At 40.8% G+C, this 13336-nt stretch overlaps 1 protein-coding gene across 13 annotated transcripts in view; it reads left to right on the top strand.

The window, feature by feature from the left end:
- Positions 1-13336, top strand: part of DNAH8 (dynein axonemal heavy chain 8) — a 176269-nt gene that overhangs the window by 65636 nt on the left and 97297 nt on the right. For all 13 annotated transcript variants that reach the window (XM_069954878.1, XM_069954875.1, XM_069954872.1 and 10 more), the window contains 8 exons: positions 1569-1673; positions 1822-1983; positions 5475-5699; positions 7819-7991; positions 9740-9918; positions 10076-10263; positions 10375-10461; positions 12253-12360. In XM_069954878.1, the coding sequence (XP_069810979.1) occupies positions 1569-1673; positions 1822-1983; positions 5475-5699; positions 7819-7991; positions 9740-9918; positions 10076-10263; positions 10375-10461; positions 12253-12360 (1227 nt within the window). The remainder of the gene's footprint in view (positions 1-1568; positions 1674-1821; positions 1984-5474; positions 5700-7818; positions 7992-9739; positions 9919-10075; positions 10264-10374; positions 10462-12252; positions 12361-13336) is intronic.

Raw genomic sequence — 13336 nt, forward strand, 5'->3', positions numbered from 1 at the left:
AGCTGTGGGAGTAGCAAGTCTACAAATTATTTATAAATCTTTATTGTTTTTTTTTTTACAGGGTATCCGACCCTGGGGCATTTTTATTAACAATGAAGGCAATCACTTCCTCCAATTCCATGGAATTGGACGGTTGAGATAATTTCTGATTCTCCAGACAGTGTTGGTTAATCAGTACTTTGTTTAGCTACGTTCACACTACATTTATGCAACGTAGCCGCTAAGCTGCTGGCCACCAGGCTGCATTTAGCAATTTTCTGCTGCCGATACCTCTGTATCGGCTGCAGGAACGTTCTTTTTTTTACAATTGATTTGCAGGACACCCACGGGTGTGCCCGCAAATCAATTAACCATTCGCGTTAATGCAAAGTGCGTCCTCCGCCGCACTTTACATTGTGTGAACGGCTACTATTTCCCGACGCTGTTCATTGAACAGCGTCCTGAAATAATAGGCATGTACAGTATTTTATCGCCCGTTCTAAAGAAATTAGTAATACTAATGCATAACACACGTTTTTGACTTCCTCATAATATTTTAATTGTTTGTAAGAGTGTTTGGTCTTTGCATGTTTTATGATATGTGAAATAAAAGAAAGCAGCCAAGTTTTTTCTAATTCTAGACAATGCATTTGCTGGGAGCACATCTAATAGGTGTAAAAAGTGAGGAAACCCTGACACATGAGCCTTGCTGGTGCATCTGACTAGCTGAGATGGTTCAGTGTTTCTACTGAAGTTATCTTAATGTAAAAAAAAATATCAGATGTATCGGTACTACCCAGCATCCAAATATAATTTATTGGGTACATCACAATAAATAGGGCCTAAGGTAAAGCAAAAATAACTAAATACATTCAGCAAATGTGACTTCCTACAGTATGGAAGTGTGACCCTGCAGACTAAGGGGCCTATTCCACGGGAGCGATAATCGGCCCAATTCGGCCGATTATCGCTCGGTGGAATAGAGAAAACGATCAGCCTAGGGCCAGACCTAAAAACCTCAGGTCCCCCACCGCGCATCGCTACGGTGGAATAGCGGTTCACGGCGGGCGACCGACAATTTGAGAAGCACCATACATTACCTGTCAGGACTTCTCCTCCGCTCCGTCTTCCTCCCCGGGTCCCGCGGCACAGCATCAGCAGCTCCGGAGCGGTCTGACTGAGCTGTCAGACCGCTCAGCCAATCACAGGCCAGGACCGCCGCGGCCAGTGATTGGCTGAGCGGTCTGACAGCTCAGACAGGCCGCAGCAGGGCAGCTTATGCTGTGCCGCGGGACCCAGAGAGGAAGACGGAGCGGAGGAGAAGTCCTGCCAGGTAATGTATGGTGCAAGGGCTGCAAGGACATCGGTAACAATGTCCCTGCAGCCCTCGCTCAATGATCATCGGGGATGTGAAATAGGCTCAGTAAACGGCGCTCGTTTACATCGCTGATCGGGCCCTGCTCAGCCTGTGGAATAGGACCCTAATGGGAATTGAGATTTTGTGTCAAGAAGCAACTAGAATCATTGTAGGTTTCTGTACAGCGTATTTGATGCCTGTTGGTATTTATAATGATCTCAATGTATTCCAGCCTCATCTAACTGCACTCTCTGACAATATCAACGAGGTAGAGTTCTCTGCTCAGCAATACGACAAGATCTTATCTGTTGTCTCCAGAGAAGGAGAAGTCATTAAGGTAATTGTTTTGTGTGTATTTTATTCCATTTTCTTCTTCTGTTCTGCTTTATTATTTTAGTATTAAGAAACTTTTGTCTGCCTATCTCTAAACACCAGTTTGTGTTCAGAAAAGTAAATATCAGGAGATAACAGCGTGTTCTTTTCAGCTGGACAGTCCAGTTCAGGCTCAGGGTCCAGTAGATGTATGGCTGGGAGAGCTGCTTCTGATGCAGAAGAAGTCATTACATGGAGTCATAAAATTGGCATACTACCAGATTAGGGATGATGGATTTCGTTTTGTTGACTTTTTTAGTAACTTTCCAGCACAGGTAAGCAGGCATCAAATATGAACAATGTATACATTACCTATTCTTCTGCCCAAGGTTTTGCATTGTAAAAAGAAGTCCTTTATTGCCGGGCTATGGTTGTCTCAGGTCCCTAAGAAATGACCTATTCATTATAGTACAAAAACAGTTATATAGGGTTAAAGCGCAACTATAAAATATTTTGACCATTCAGTTTTAGTTAGCTTAGGTCATGATAAGACTTTTTGCAATATACATTAATAACCTAAAATGAACAGTTTTTTAAATACATAAGGCTGATTTTGCCCTTACAGCCCTCTCTGGCTCTGACTTATTTTTGCATTCCTGCTGGACACGCCCCCTCACTGCAGATCCGTCCTGAGTGTACGGACTCTGACAGGAGGATCAGATAACAGCCCTGACACAGAGAGAAACAAATACTCCTCCCCTCTCCCCCCCTCCTAGCAGCACGTTCTCCCCCCTCCCCTAATTTAAAATAAGTCTCTCTCCATCTCTCACTAATTATGCACTTTCTGACCTTGTGCCACCCCTGTAAGATGTGTTCCTGAATTTGCTCATCTGACGTCCATCTGGCCCAGGTCGGGAATAGGGCTGTCCTATCAATTTTTAGGAAAGAATTTCTAAGGGCATTATATAACACTGAGATAGAGGTCTTTCCAGGAGTGGTTTCCATGATACCATCTAAGGTATGGCTTTGAGCCTCTTCCCCCAAATTCCGCAATCTGGTAGAGCAGAAAGCATACACTTGTTGAACATAGAGGAAGTGAGACTGAGGAAGATCAAATTTGGACAGAATTTCCGACGGGGTGAACCACTGCTTGCTCTCAGAATCAATTAAATGTCCCGCCAGGGTGACTCCCCTGGCCATCCATGTCGCAGCCCACACGAGGGATCTTCCCCAGGGGGGTTCTGGATGTCCAAAGAGAGGCATCCTTTTGGACAACAGGAAAGGAAGTTTAATATCTTTCGTGCCTCCCTCCATGCCATTACTGTATCTTTCAATATGACAAAGCTTTTGAGCTGCGTCGGCATGCGGGAGTGGGAGGTGTGGAGAAGTGCTACCGGGTTCCAAGGCTGAAGAAGTGCAGACTCAAGGGGGAAGTTGGAATAATAGGAGGAGCTGTGTAGCCAGTCAATAACATGACGCAGAAGACAGACTACATTGTATCCCCTAACATTTGGAAAGTTTAGCCCCCCATCTGATTTGCACAGAGCCAATTTTTGGAAGGCAATTCTTGGGCGTCTACCCGCCCATATAAATTTGGAGAAAACCTGGCGAAGTTTATTTATATCAGTATGTTTTATAAGCAGAGGGAGGGTTTGAAGTGGGTACAACAACCGCGCCAAACTGACCATCTTTACCAGGTGACATCTTCCCATAAAGGTAATCGGTAACTGTGCCCACTTATGCAGTTCTGCATGGATTTTATTTAATAACGGGGGGTAGTTCAACGAGTACAGAGAATCCGGTGTTTTCCCCACCTTGATCCCTAAATATGTTATATGCGACTTAGCCACCTGTATTGAAGACGGTCTAGCTGCACATGCCCAGGGGGGGGGGGAGATGGGCCCAGAGGGAGAAGCTCACTCTTTGCGAAGTTTATTTTATATCCTGAAAGTTTACCATAGTCAGTCAGGAAAGAAAATAGAGTGGATAGGCTGTTTTGGGGGTTGTTAAGAAAAATTAGGAGATCGTCTGCAAAGAGGGTTGTTTTAACTGATCTGTTACCCACCTGAATGCCCTCGAACACGTCCGAGGTTTCTAGGTATTTGGCTAGAGGCTCAATGGTCAAGTCGAACAATAGAGGGGAAAGTGGGCATCCCTGTCGGGTGCCCCTTCCTAATGGGATTGGGGCTGATAAGAGCCCCGGGGTATGAACCCTCGCCACCGGATTAGTGTATAGGCCCCCCAGAAATGTCTGAAAGCGCCCTCCAATGGAGAATTTTTCTAACACCGCCCACAGCCAATCCCAACGAACATTATCGAACGCTTTCTCCGCGTCTAGGGATAATAAAGCAGGGTTGTGATTTGGCTGAGGGCGGTGTCGGATCCTATCCAAGACCACTAGTACTTTTCTAATATTAGAAACTGCCGACCTATTTCTAATAAATCCCACTTGTGCCTCCCCCACCAAGTCCGGCATGTAGTTGGCTAGTCGGTCCGCCAGTATTTTTGTCAGCAATTTAATGTCATGGTTTATTAGCAAGATTGGGCGGTATGATCCCGGGTCTGTGGGGTCTTTACCCGACTTAGGAAGGACTTTTATGTACGCCATTTTTGCCCCTGCCGGGACATTGCCAGTGGTGAACATAGAGTTAAAATGAGTAGTAAGGCTAAGTGCGATGTGATCTATTAACGTTTTAAAAAATTCCCCCGTAAACCCGTCGGGTCTGGGAGCCTTGCCATTAGAGGAGGCCTTTATAACTTACTTTTATCTTAAGTGCTGTCCCACAAGTGCTGCGACTGCACTGTGCTCAGTGGGGTTCCTGCCCTGAATCTTCTTTCCTGGTCTACTGCTGTAAGGTCCCAACAGAATACAAGACTTTCATCACAGTTCTCTCAGGTTACAATATAATACTCAGCTGAGGCATGGTAATGTTGAATTGGGGGACCTGGGGAGCACAGGAAGACAGTGCTTATTGTATGGGGAATGTGAGGGGCACCGTGTGCAAGGTAATCTGATAAAGGCTAATTTTTCGGGAACAACTGTATGCATTTGAATAATTTTTGCCACCCCCAAATGGTACAAGCCCCCTGAACTCCTCCTCCCAGGCAGCATATTAGTCTGGCCCATGAAAACCTGGACCAATTTCACATGTGACCCCATGGGAAAAATAATTGCCCACCCCTAGTTTAAAGCATGGATTAGACCTGATCTATTTTTAACACATATACAAGATATGCAGAACTCCACCATACAATAAACTACCTATACTATTTTAATGTATGGGGAATAAGTATTAGGACCATGAAAAACTCCTATGGACTTGTTTATGTACTGAGGTTTTTATGTATCACCTTTTAGCACTTTGCACTTTAATTGATATATGATTCATCTCATGTTCACATTGGGGGAGATTTATCAAAGGGTGTAAAATTTAGACTGGTGCAAACTGCCCACAGCAACTAATCACAGTTCAGCTTTCCTTTCAGCACTGCCTAAAGCTGAGCTGTGATTGGTTGCTGTGGGTAGTTTGCACCAGTCTAAATTTTACACCCTTTGATAAATCTCCCCCATTGTGTCCATATTTATTTATTTATTTATTTTATTGAGTCCATCTGTTGCTGTCCCCTCTTGTACGTTCGCTGTTTTTAACATTCTTTCAGCCCTGGTTCATTGTTTGTTCATCCATTTATCATGAATTGTTATAGTGTTATGTTTTTAATAATAAAATGTATACATGTTTGAATATATTAGAGGTTCTGATCTATTTTTACATGTAACTGCACATATGTAATACTGCACATATACATTACAAAGTCATTTTTGCAGGTTGGACTTTTAGGCCTTCAGATACTATGGACACACGATTCAGAAGAAGCATTGTGCACCGTAAAGGAAAATAGAAAAGTCATGCAAAGCACCAACCAGAAATATCTTGAAATCCTGAATGTATTAATACGTCAGACAGTCCGTAACCTTAAAAAATGGGAAAGGATCAAGTTTGAAGCTCTCATCACGATTCACATACATCAGAGAGATGTCTTTAATGGCTTGGTAATGTATTTAATGTGGTTTTGGATGAGGATTAACCAGTGATTTTATTTTCGTTTCATATTTTGTGCTTCTGATGTTCTGAAAGTCCTATATAGAAGCCTATAGAAAAAACAATTTCACTGACATGAAAACACAAAAATTATCTTATAGTAAGAGTCTCTTGGTTGCTATGGGCAGAATAGAGAATCTTACATTTCCCCTAATATATGTAGACATTGCAATATTTTTTTTTTTCAGTCTTTAAATTCCCTTCTGTTATTTAAATAAAAACTTTTGATCGGTTGGGGTCTTGGTTTTCAGACCCCCACCTAGTCTAGAATAAGTGGGGAGAGGTTCACATTAAGCACGTTTCCTCTCTGCTCTATTCCTGCCATAGGAATTGGCTTCAATAAAAAGTCTATGGACCCATCTTCTGTCCTGCACATAGAAAAGGGAGAAGCAGCGCTCAGCCAGATTCTTCTCCCAACCCATTATAACAATCCCTAGGTCTTGTCATAAGTTTTAGATACTTTTAAAGCTACTCTGACTACATCATTTTAAAATCTAAAAATGCTGAAGACAATTAAATAAGGAAGGAATGAACGGGTTAATTCTTCTGGCAGATGGCGAAATCTGCCTGACCATAGAATGGAGTCTATGGCAAGGGCAGAGAGGTATGCAGCCACGAGTGGGGACAAGCTGGGTGATCCACCCGGATTCCTCAGTGTGCACATACCCTAACACTAAGGTGTTAATCATGCAGAATTGAGAATGCTGTATTTAACCCTTTCAAGCAAAAGTCAGTACATTTACTGACCTGCTTCAGATGCTCGCTGTTTAGAAAAACAGTGACCGGGAGCCGCAACTAAACTTTCAGCTGATAGCTGACAGTTTAGTGTAACCGCCACTGGACCCCCAAACGGGATCCAGCATCGGCAATTGCTGGCTTTGGTGGATCAGTAACGGTAATTGGTTTTGTAAAAAACACATAGGATTACATTGGAATCTCTGGAAAGAAAATGCAAATTTTAACTTTTCCCTCTTACTTTGCAGTAATTCCTGTGAAATGCAGAAAGGGTTAAATAACTGAATGAATGTAAATTTAAATACTTGAAAGAGTGAAGATTTCAAAATGGGTTGAATTGTGGGGGGATTTAGTATACAGGCCTCTAAAATATACTCCAAAACTGAACTGGTGCCTAAAGAATTTCTGAGTTTGAAATTTTCACGAACATTTTGAAAATTGCTACTAAACATTTACGGCCTCTAACATCCTAAATAAGTAAAAGCATGTTCACCAAATGCTTTTAAAATAAAGTAGACATGTTATAGATATGAATTAATAAATAATGAATGTAGTATTACTATTTTCCTTATTGGCAGAGACTTTCAAATGTAGAGAATGCGCTTTTTTTTACATTTTTAACAACATTTTGGAGTTATTCACAAAAAAATTTGAAAGCTATCAACTCAAATTTACCACTAACATAAAGTAGAATATGTAACAAAAAAACAATCTTGGAATCAGAAGGATTGGTAAAAGCATTCCCAAGTTATTGATGAATAAAGTGACACAGGTCATATTCATAAAATTTGCCTTGGTCCTGAAAGGGTTAAAAGACAAATAATTCTCCACATGGTGATACCAACTATTTTTTATTTTATTTTTTTCCTTTATATTCTGAAAAATGGGTGATTTAAATTATTACTGGAGATTTTTTTTTTTTACTTTTTGTTCACTTTTTTAGTCCTCCTAGGTAACTTTATAAAGCATTAATTTTATTGCTTATATAGATCAATGCAATTTGTTTGCATTGCATTGATTTATTGCCTGTGACAGACCATGTAAATAAATCAGTTATGACCACCAAGGCCTAGCAAAGGTTTTAGGCTGCCATGACAACCAGTTGGCACCTTGTGATTACTGTGGTGAATGCCATTTAGGCTAAACTGTAATCGCTGTTAATCAGGCATTCAAACAGTTAAATGACCAACAGAGTTTTTTTGTGCAAAACACACCAAAAACACACTCTTTTAATTTAATAAATGTAAGCCAAAGTAATCAATGTTATTTTACTTATTTATACCTTGACTAGTAATGCTGTACAAAGTTACACTGCGCAATATTTTCTCATATTAGGTTAAAATGCACATCCGATCTGCAAAAGACTTTGAGTGGTTAAAGCAGAGCCGGTATTATTTCAAGGAATGCCTGGACAGAGTGGTTGTATCCATCACAGACGTCGACTTTGCGTATCAGAATGAGTTTCTGGGCTGCACCCAGCGCCTTGTAATCACACAAATAACTGATCGGTATGTTTAACACATGTCTGGCATTGTCATGGGCACGACTACATTGTAGTTCATTGTAGTCCATTGCAGGGTGCATTCACATATCACAGTCATCACAGTTTTTGCTGTGATTTTAATAAAATTGTGACTACAATATGACACACCATGTGAATACACTCTTACAATATCTGTGTCTGGATTCATTTCTCAAGTTGGTCTGGTAAAAGCTCTGATAGGTTGTTATAAGCAAATCAGTTTTTGCCCTAGACAATTTTAAGTTATACACAACAAATATCAGTACAGTGTAGGTACAGCAGATTCCGTGTAAAATCCATCTATTGCAGTGTAATCTGGAAACTGCACTTATGGTTCTAACAACTGAAGTGACAGATAGCTGCAGCTATAGGTGAATAAAATCAGAATTTGTGGTGCCATTGCCGTCACACCAGGATTTTGCCGCTGGTAATATATATGTATATTATATAATATGTATTAAAAAAAAAAGGTATTCCGGTGTGGCCTTACAGTTTCAAAGAGCAGATGTGATCTGTTTCCAGTTTTTACCAGCGGTAAAAGCCCAAAGCGTGATGTAATTTGGGGCTTAGTCACATTCATATAATATCATCCACAGCACAAAAGGAAAAAGAACAAAAAAAAAGCTTAGCAGGGTATTCCCAACTCCAAAAGTTAGTGTCTTGCCACAAGATAGGGGATAACAAGCTGAGACCTCCACCAATCCAACCAAAATTGAAGGGTAGCGTCCATGTATAGCCATTACTCCATTTGTTTTCTATGGGGCTTCTTTTCTCATGGTTTTACTGTGAAGCTCCCATTGGAAATAAAGGGAAACTTTAGGGCTCGCCCCACACTGATTGCAATTTAAGGCTGGGTTCACATTACGTATATTTCAGTCAGTATTGTGGTCCTCATATTGCAACCAAAACCAGGAGTGGATTAAAAACACAGAAAGGATCTGTTCACACAATGGTGAAATTGAGTGGATGGCCGCCATATAACAGTAAATAACGGCCATTATTTCAATATAACAGCCGTTGTTTTAAAATCACAGCAAATATTTGCCATTAAATGGCGGCCATCCACTCAATTTCAACATTGTGTGAACAGATCCTTTCTGTGTTTTTAATCCACTCCTGGTTTTGGTTGCAATATGAGGACCACAATACTGACTGAAATATACGTAGTGTGAACCCAGCCTGAAAAAGCCACAATGCAGTGCTGCACACAAGCAAGGTTTTAGCTTAAAGGGGTTGTCCAGCAAAAAAAATTTTCTTTCAAATCAATTGATGTGAGAAAGTTATTTAGATCTGTAATTTAATTCTATTAAAAAAATTTAAGTCCCATACTTATCAGCTTATGTATGTCTTGCAGGAAGTGTTGTTTTATTTACATTTAGAAACAGTGCTCTCTGCTGCCCCCTCTGCCCATGGCAAGAACTGTCCCCATAGAAAACCTCTCCTGCTCTGGACAGAGATGTCAGCAGAGAGCACTGTGTCTAAATGTAAATAAAACAACACTTCCTGCATGACATATAGTAGCTTATAAGTATGGGAAGGCTTGAGATTTTTAAATAGTAAATTACAAATCTATATAATTTCTGACGCCAGTTGATTTGAAAGAAATTTTTTCCCCTGGACAACCTCTTTAAGTGCACATACCCTTTAAAGATGTTTACGTTATTCAAAAACAATAGAAATGTGGCAGTAACAGTGTGAATTTTTTCTGACATCACCCAATTCTATTGCTTGCAGGTGTTACATCTCTCTGGCTCAGGCTATAGGGATGAATATGGGAGGAGCCCCCTCTGGTCCTACCGCCACTGGGAAAACCGAAACTGTGAAAGACATGGGTAAAGCTTTGGGGAAATACGTGGTGGTGTTCAACTGTTCTGATCAGATGGATTTCAGGGGACTAGGGAGAATCTTCAAAGGTAACAAGCTGAACAGACACTCTACATTTATATTTATCTTAATAAAATGTAAAATAATGGCCCATTACAGTACAGTCTCTCAGGTATGTTACTATTTCCTTCGCTTTTTCAAATGAATTGCAGATGTTTCTGTTAAAATTCTCTGTTCTGTTTCTAGGTCTTGCACAGTCGGGCTCCTGGGGATGCTTTGATGAATTCAGTCGTATCGGGCCTGCGGTGCTGTCGGTGGCTGCACAGCAAATTCATATTGTCCTATCTGCACTAAAAGGAAGAAGAAAACAGTTTATTTTTAGTGATGGGGATGTCATTGACTTAAATACAGAATTTGGAATCTTCTTGACAATGGTAAGTTTATTTTTTCACTGCTGACATCCATGTCATCATTTTTTGACATATCGCTTCAGTACTTCAAATGTGCGTGTGTGATTTTTTTTCTTTTCTTTTTTTTCCCACTAGAATCCTGGATCCGCTGGCCATCAGGAGCTTGCTGAAAACCTGAAGATGCAATTTAGGACTGTGTCTATGATGGTGCCTGACAGTCAGGTGATAGATTTGTGAATCTCTAAAATAAAATCATTATGTAGTGTAATGATTTGTTCTTGTCTTATGTGATTAGGAGACAAAGCAACTGTAAGTATAAGCTCCTGGTCTCATTCAAAATTGGTTAGCTCTTTCTTCACAGCCTGTACTTATCCTACAAGTGCTCAGCTGATCAGTTGTAAAGAAGTGGCCCAGATTTATTAACCTATCTGACTTTAAAATATGTGATTTTAGTCAGATAGCAACCAATCGCCCCTTTTTGTCTCAGAAATATTCATAAATGTGGGCAGTGAATATAGGACGCAGACACATAGCTAGTTTACAGGGCTGCTTGCCTCTTTTTAAAGCATGTTTGTTTTAGCTACTATTTTGTACACCAGTTTGTTTGTACATTACAATGCAACATAGCTTCTTTCTTCTTTCTCAGCTGAGGTGCACTGAAGGGCTATGTTTCGACTGCATAATAGTATCTGCAGAAGGCGACTCTCTGGTTAAATGGACCCTTGCTTTAAAGGGGTACTCCAGCGGGGGGGGGGGGGGGGGGCACTTTTTTGCTGGGACCAGGGTGGAGGTGGCTCAGGGAAAAGACATCCACTCACCTCCCTGGTTCCAGTGGCGGGTCCTGCATCGCAGCGCTTCGGTGCCCGGCCGCTTCCTGGTGTCTGACGCAGGACCGAGACGTGACGTCTCAAGTCTGCTCAGCCAGTCAGTGATGGAGGCGGGAATCCGTTTCAAGTATCGTCTCGGGCCCGCATCAGACACCAGGAAGCCGCCGGGGACCAGAGCGCCGCGGTCCCAGCAAAAAAGTGCCCCCCCCTGGAGTACCCCTTTAAAGATCATGATCATTATTAGCGTCCATCTATGTTCTAGAAAATAGGACAGGAAATTTAAGTCTTATTTTCGTCTTAAATTCTAGCATGAATGACCCCATAGAAGTCAATGGGAGCATCCGTAATTCCAGACAGCTCTAAATGCGCATCCGGAATTCCAGATGCACTTCTAGCCAGCCTGGGCCAGCATCAGCACCCGGGCAAATAGCGCCTGGTGCTGCACCTGGCCCTTTAACTGTATGCACTACTGATTAGGGGTATGTTTACCCTGAGGAATAGGTGAGTATTAGGCGAGGAATTGAGGAGGAAAGTTTTCTGCTGGCAATTCCTCGACTATTCAAGCCTCATTGACTTATATAGCATTATTCTAGCAGAATCCGCAGAGGAGAGCACCTCTGCAGCCATGCAGCAGGTGAGTATGGCGTTTTTATTTCTCCTCAGTTTTTACATTTAGGAAATACTGATTGTTTCCTGCAGCCTTCTGAAGTCTTCCTAGTCCAGTATGCATGCTGACTAATATGGCCAGTATAGAGCCTATTGATTTCTATGGAAGAAAGGACAAACATTTTTTCTTCACCTTCCGTAAAATATCAGAAAGTCTTGTCCATATAAAAATAGGACAAGCACTTATGTGGCCCATATTTGTGGAAAGGACTCATCTTTAAAAGTCAATGAGTCATTAAAAAATGCAGGCAGCTTACAGATTCCATCCTTATGCTGCTCATGTTTGCAGATCTGCATTTTCTCAGTACGCAAAGATTTTATAGTTGCAAAGGAGCCCTAACACATGCCTGAGCTACATGTGAAAACTGTTAAATGGTATATCAATGTAGCTTATCACCTGACCTGCATTTAGGTCTATGAAAAGCCACTCATTGTAAAACAGCCACCCGATACCAATTTCATATTTTCTGAAGATCACAATTTATAGTTGTACTAAGTCCAAATATTTCTGCTCTTTTAGACTATCATAAGAGTAAAACTTGCCAGCTCTGGTTTTCTAGACAATGTGTCCTTGTCCCAGAAGTTTTATGCCCTGTATAAACTCTGTGAAGAGCAGCTATCAAAACAGGTATGTGCTTTGTCAGCCATTTAATTGTTATTTTATTGAAAGATATGTGGGCACATTTATAGAAAATTGATAATTTTTTTCTATGTTAAAATAAGCCTACATTGGCTCAGACTACTCATCCATTGTAGAAGAGTTATCCAAAGTACAATACCTTCACATTAAATGATAGTTTATCATTTATGGAATTGACCCTTTTTTAAAAATTATTGTACAATATGTGCTTGTCCTTACCTTACTAGAGACTTAACTAGAATTCACCATTAGCCTGAGGTATGCCAAAACACTATGCACTTCAATGCAGGTGGATCCCACAGAAAAATAAATATTACAGAGTGAGTTGAACAGCATATACAGTTGTGCTCAAAAGTTTACATACCCCGGCAAACTTTTTTTTCCACTCATGGTTAGTGGTTGGGTGAGGCCATTTATTGTCAAACTACTGTGTTTTCTCTTTTTACATCATAATGACAACCAAAAACATCCAAATCACCCTGATCAAAAGTTTACATTTACATTACATTAATCTTGTAAGAAGATAAAAAGTTAAGGCTGATAGAAGTGATTCACCAGTTGATCCCATGTAATGTATCATTGATTTTTGATCTAATCGGAAAATCCGGATGTCTTGGTATGTTACAGGAGGTGACTTTAAATATCGAATTGATGACAGTGGTGCTATCCATTTCCTCACTCTTTTAGCTTTTTGAACCTGTTTCTCGTTTATACCTATACTACTCTTCATGGGAGGTATAGATCACTGCAACTTGAGCTCTTAGACCATACAATAGATACATTTGGTTAAGATGTTATTTCAGTAGTACTAAGTGATAGCATTGGAAAAATACCAGTAGCGACTAACTCTCCTCCACCGTCCTTGCAGAGTCTGCCCTTGGTAAATAAAGGTTATGATGGCGTGCCTTAAGAGACATACTGGGAACTTTAACAAGGCTCTTTGTGATCTGTTTTTCTCCCTATA

Source organism: Dendropsophus ebraccatus, chromosome 15, assembly GCF_027789765.1.
Source record: "Dendropsophus ebraccatus isolate aDenEbr1 chromosome 15, aDenEbr1.pat, whole genome shotgun sequence".
Lineage (NCBI taxonomy): Eukaryota > Metazoa > Chordata > Amphibia > Anura > Hylidae > Dendropsophus > Dendropsophus ebraccatus.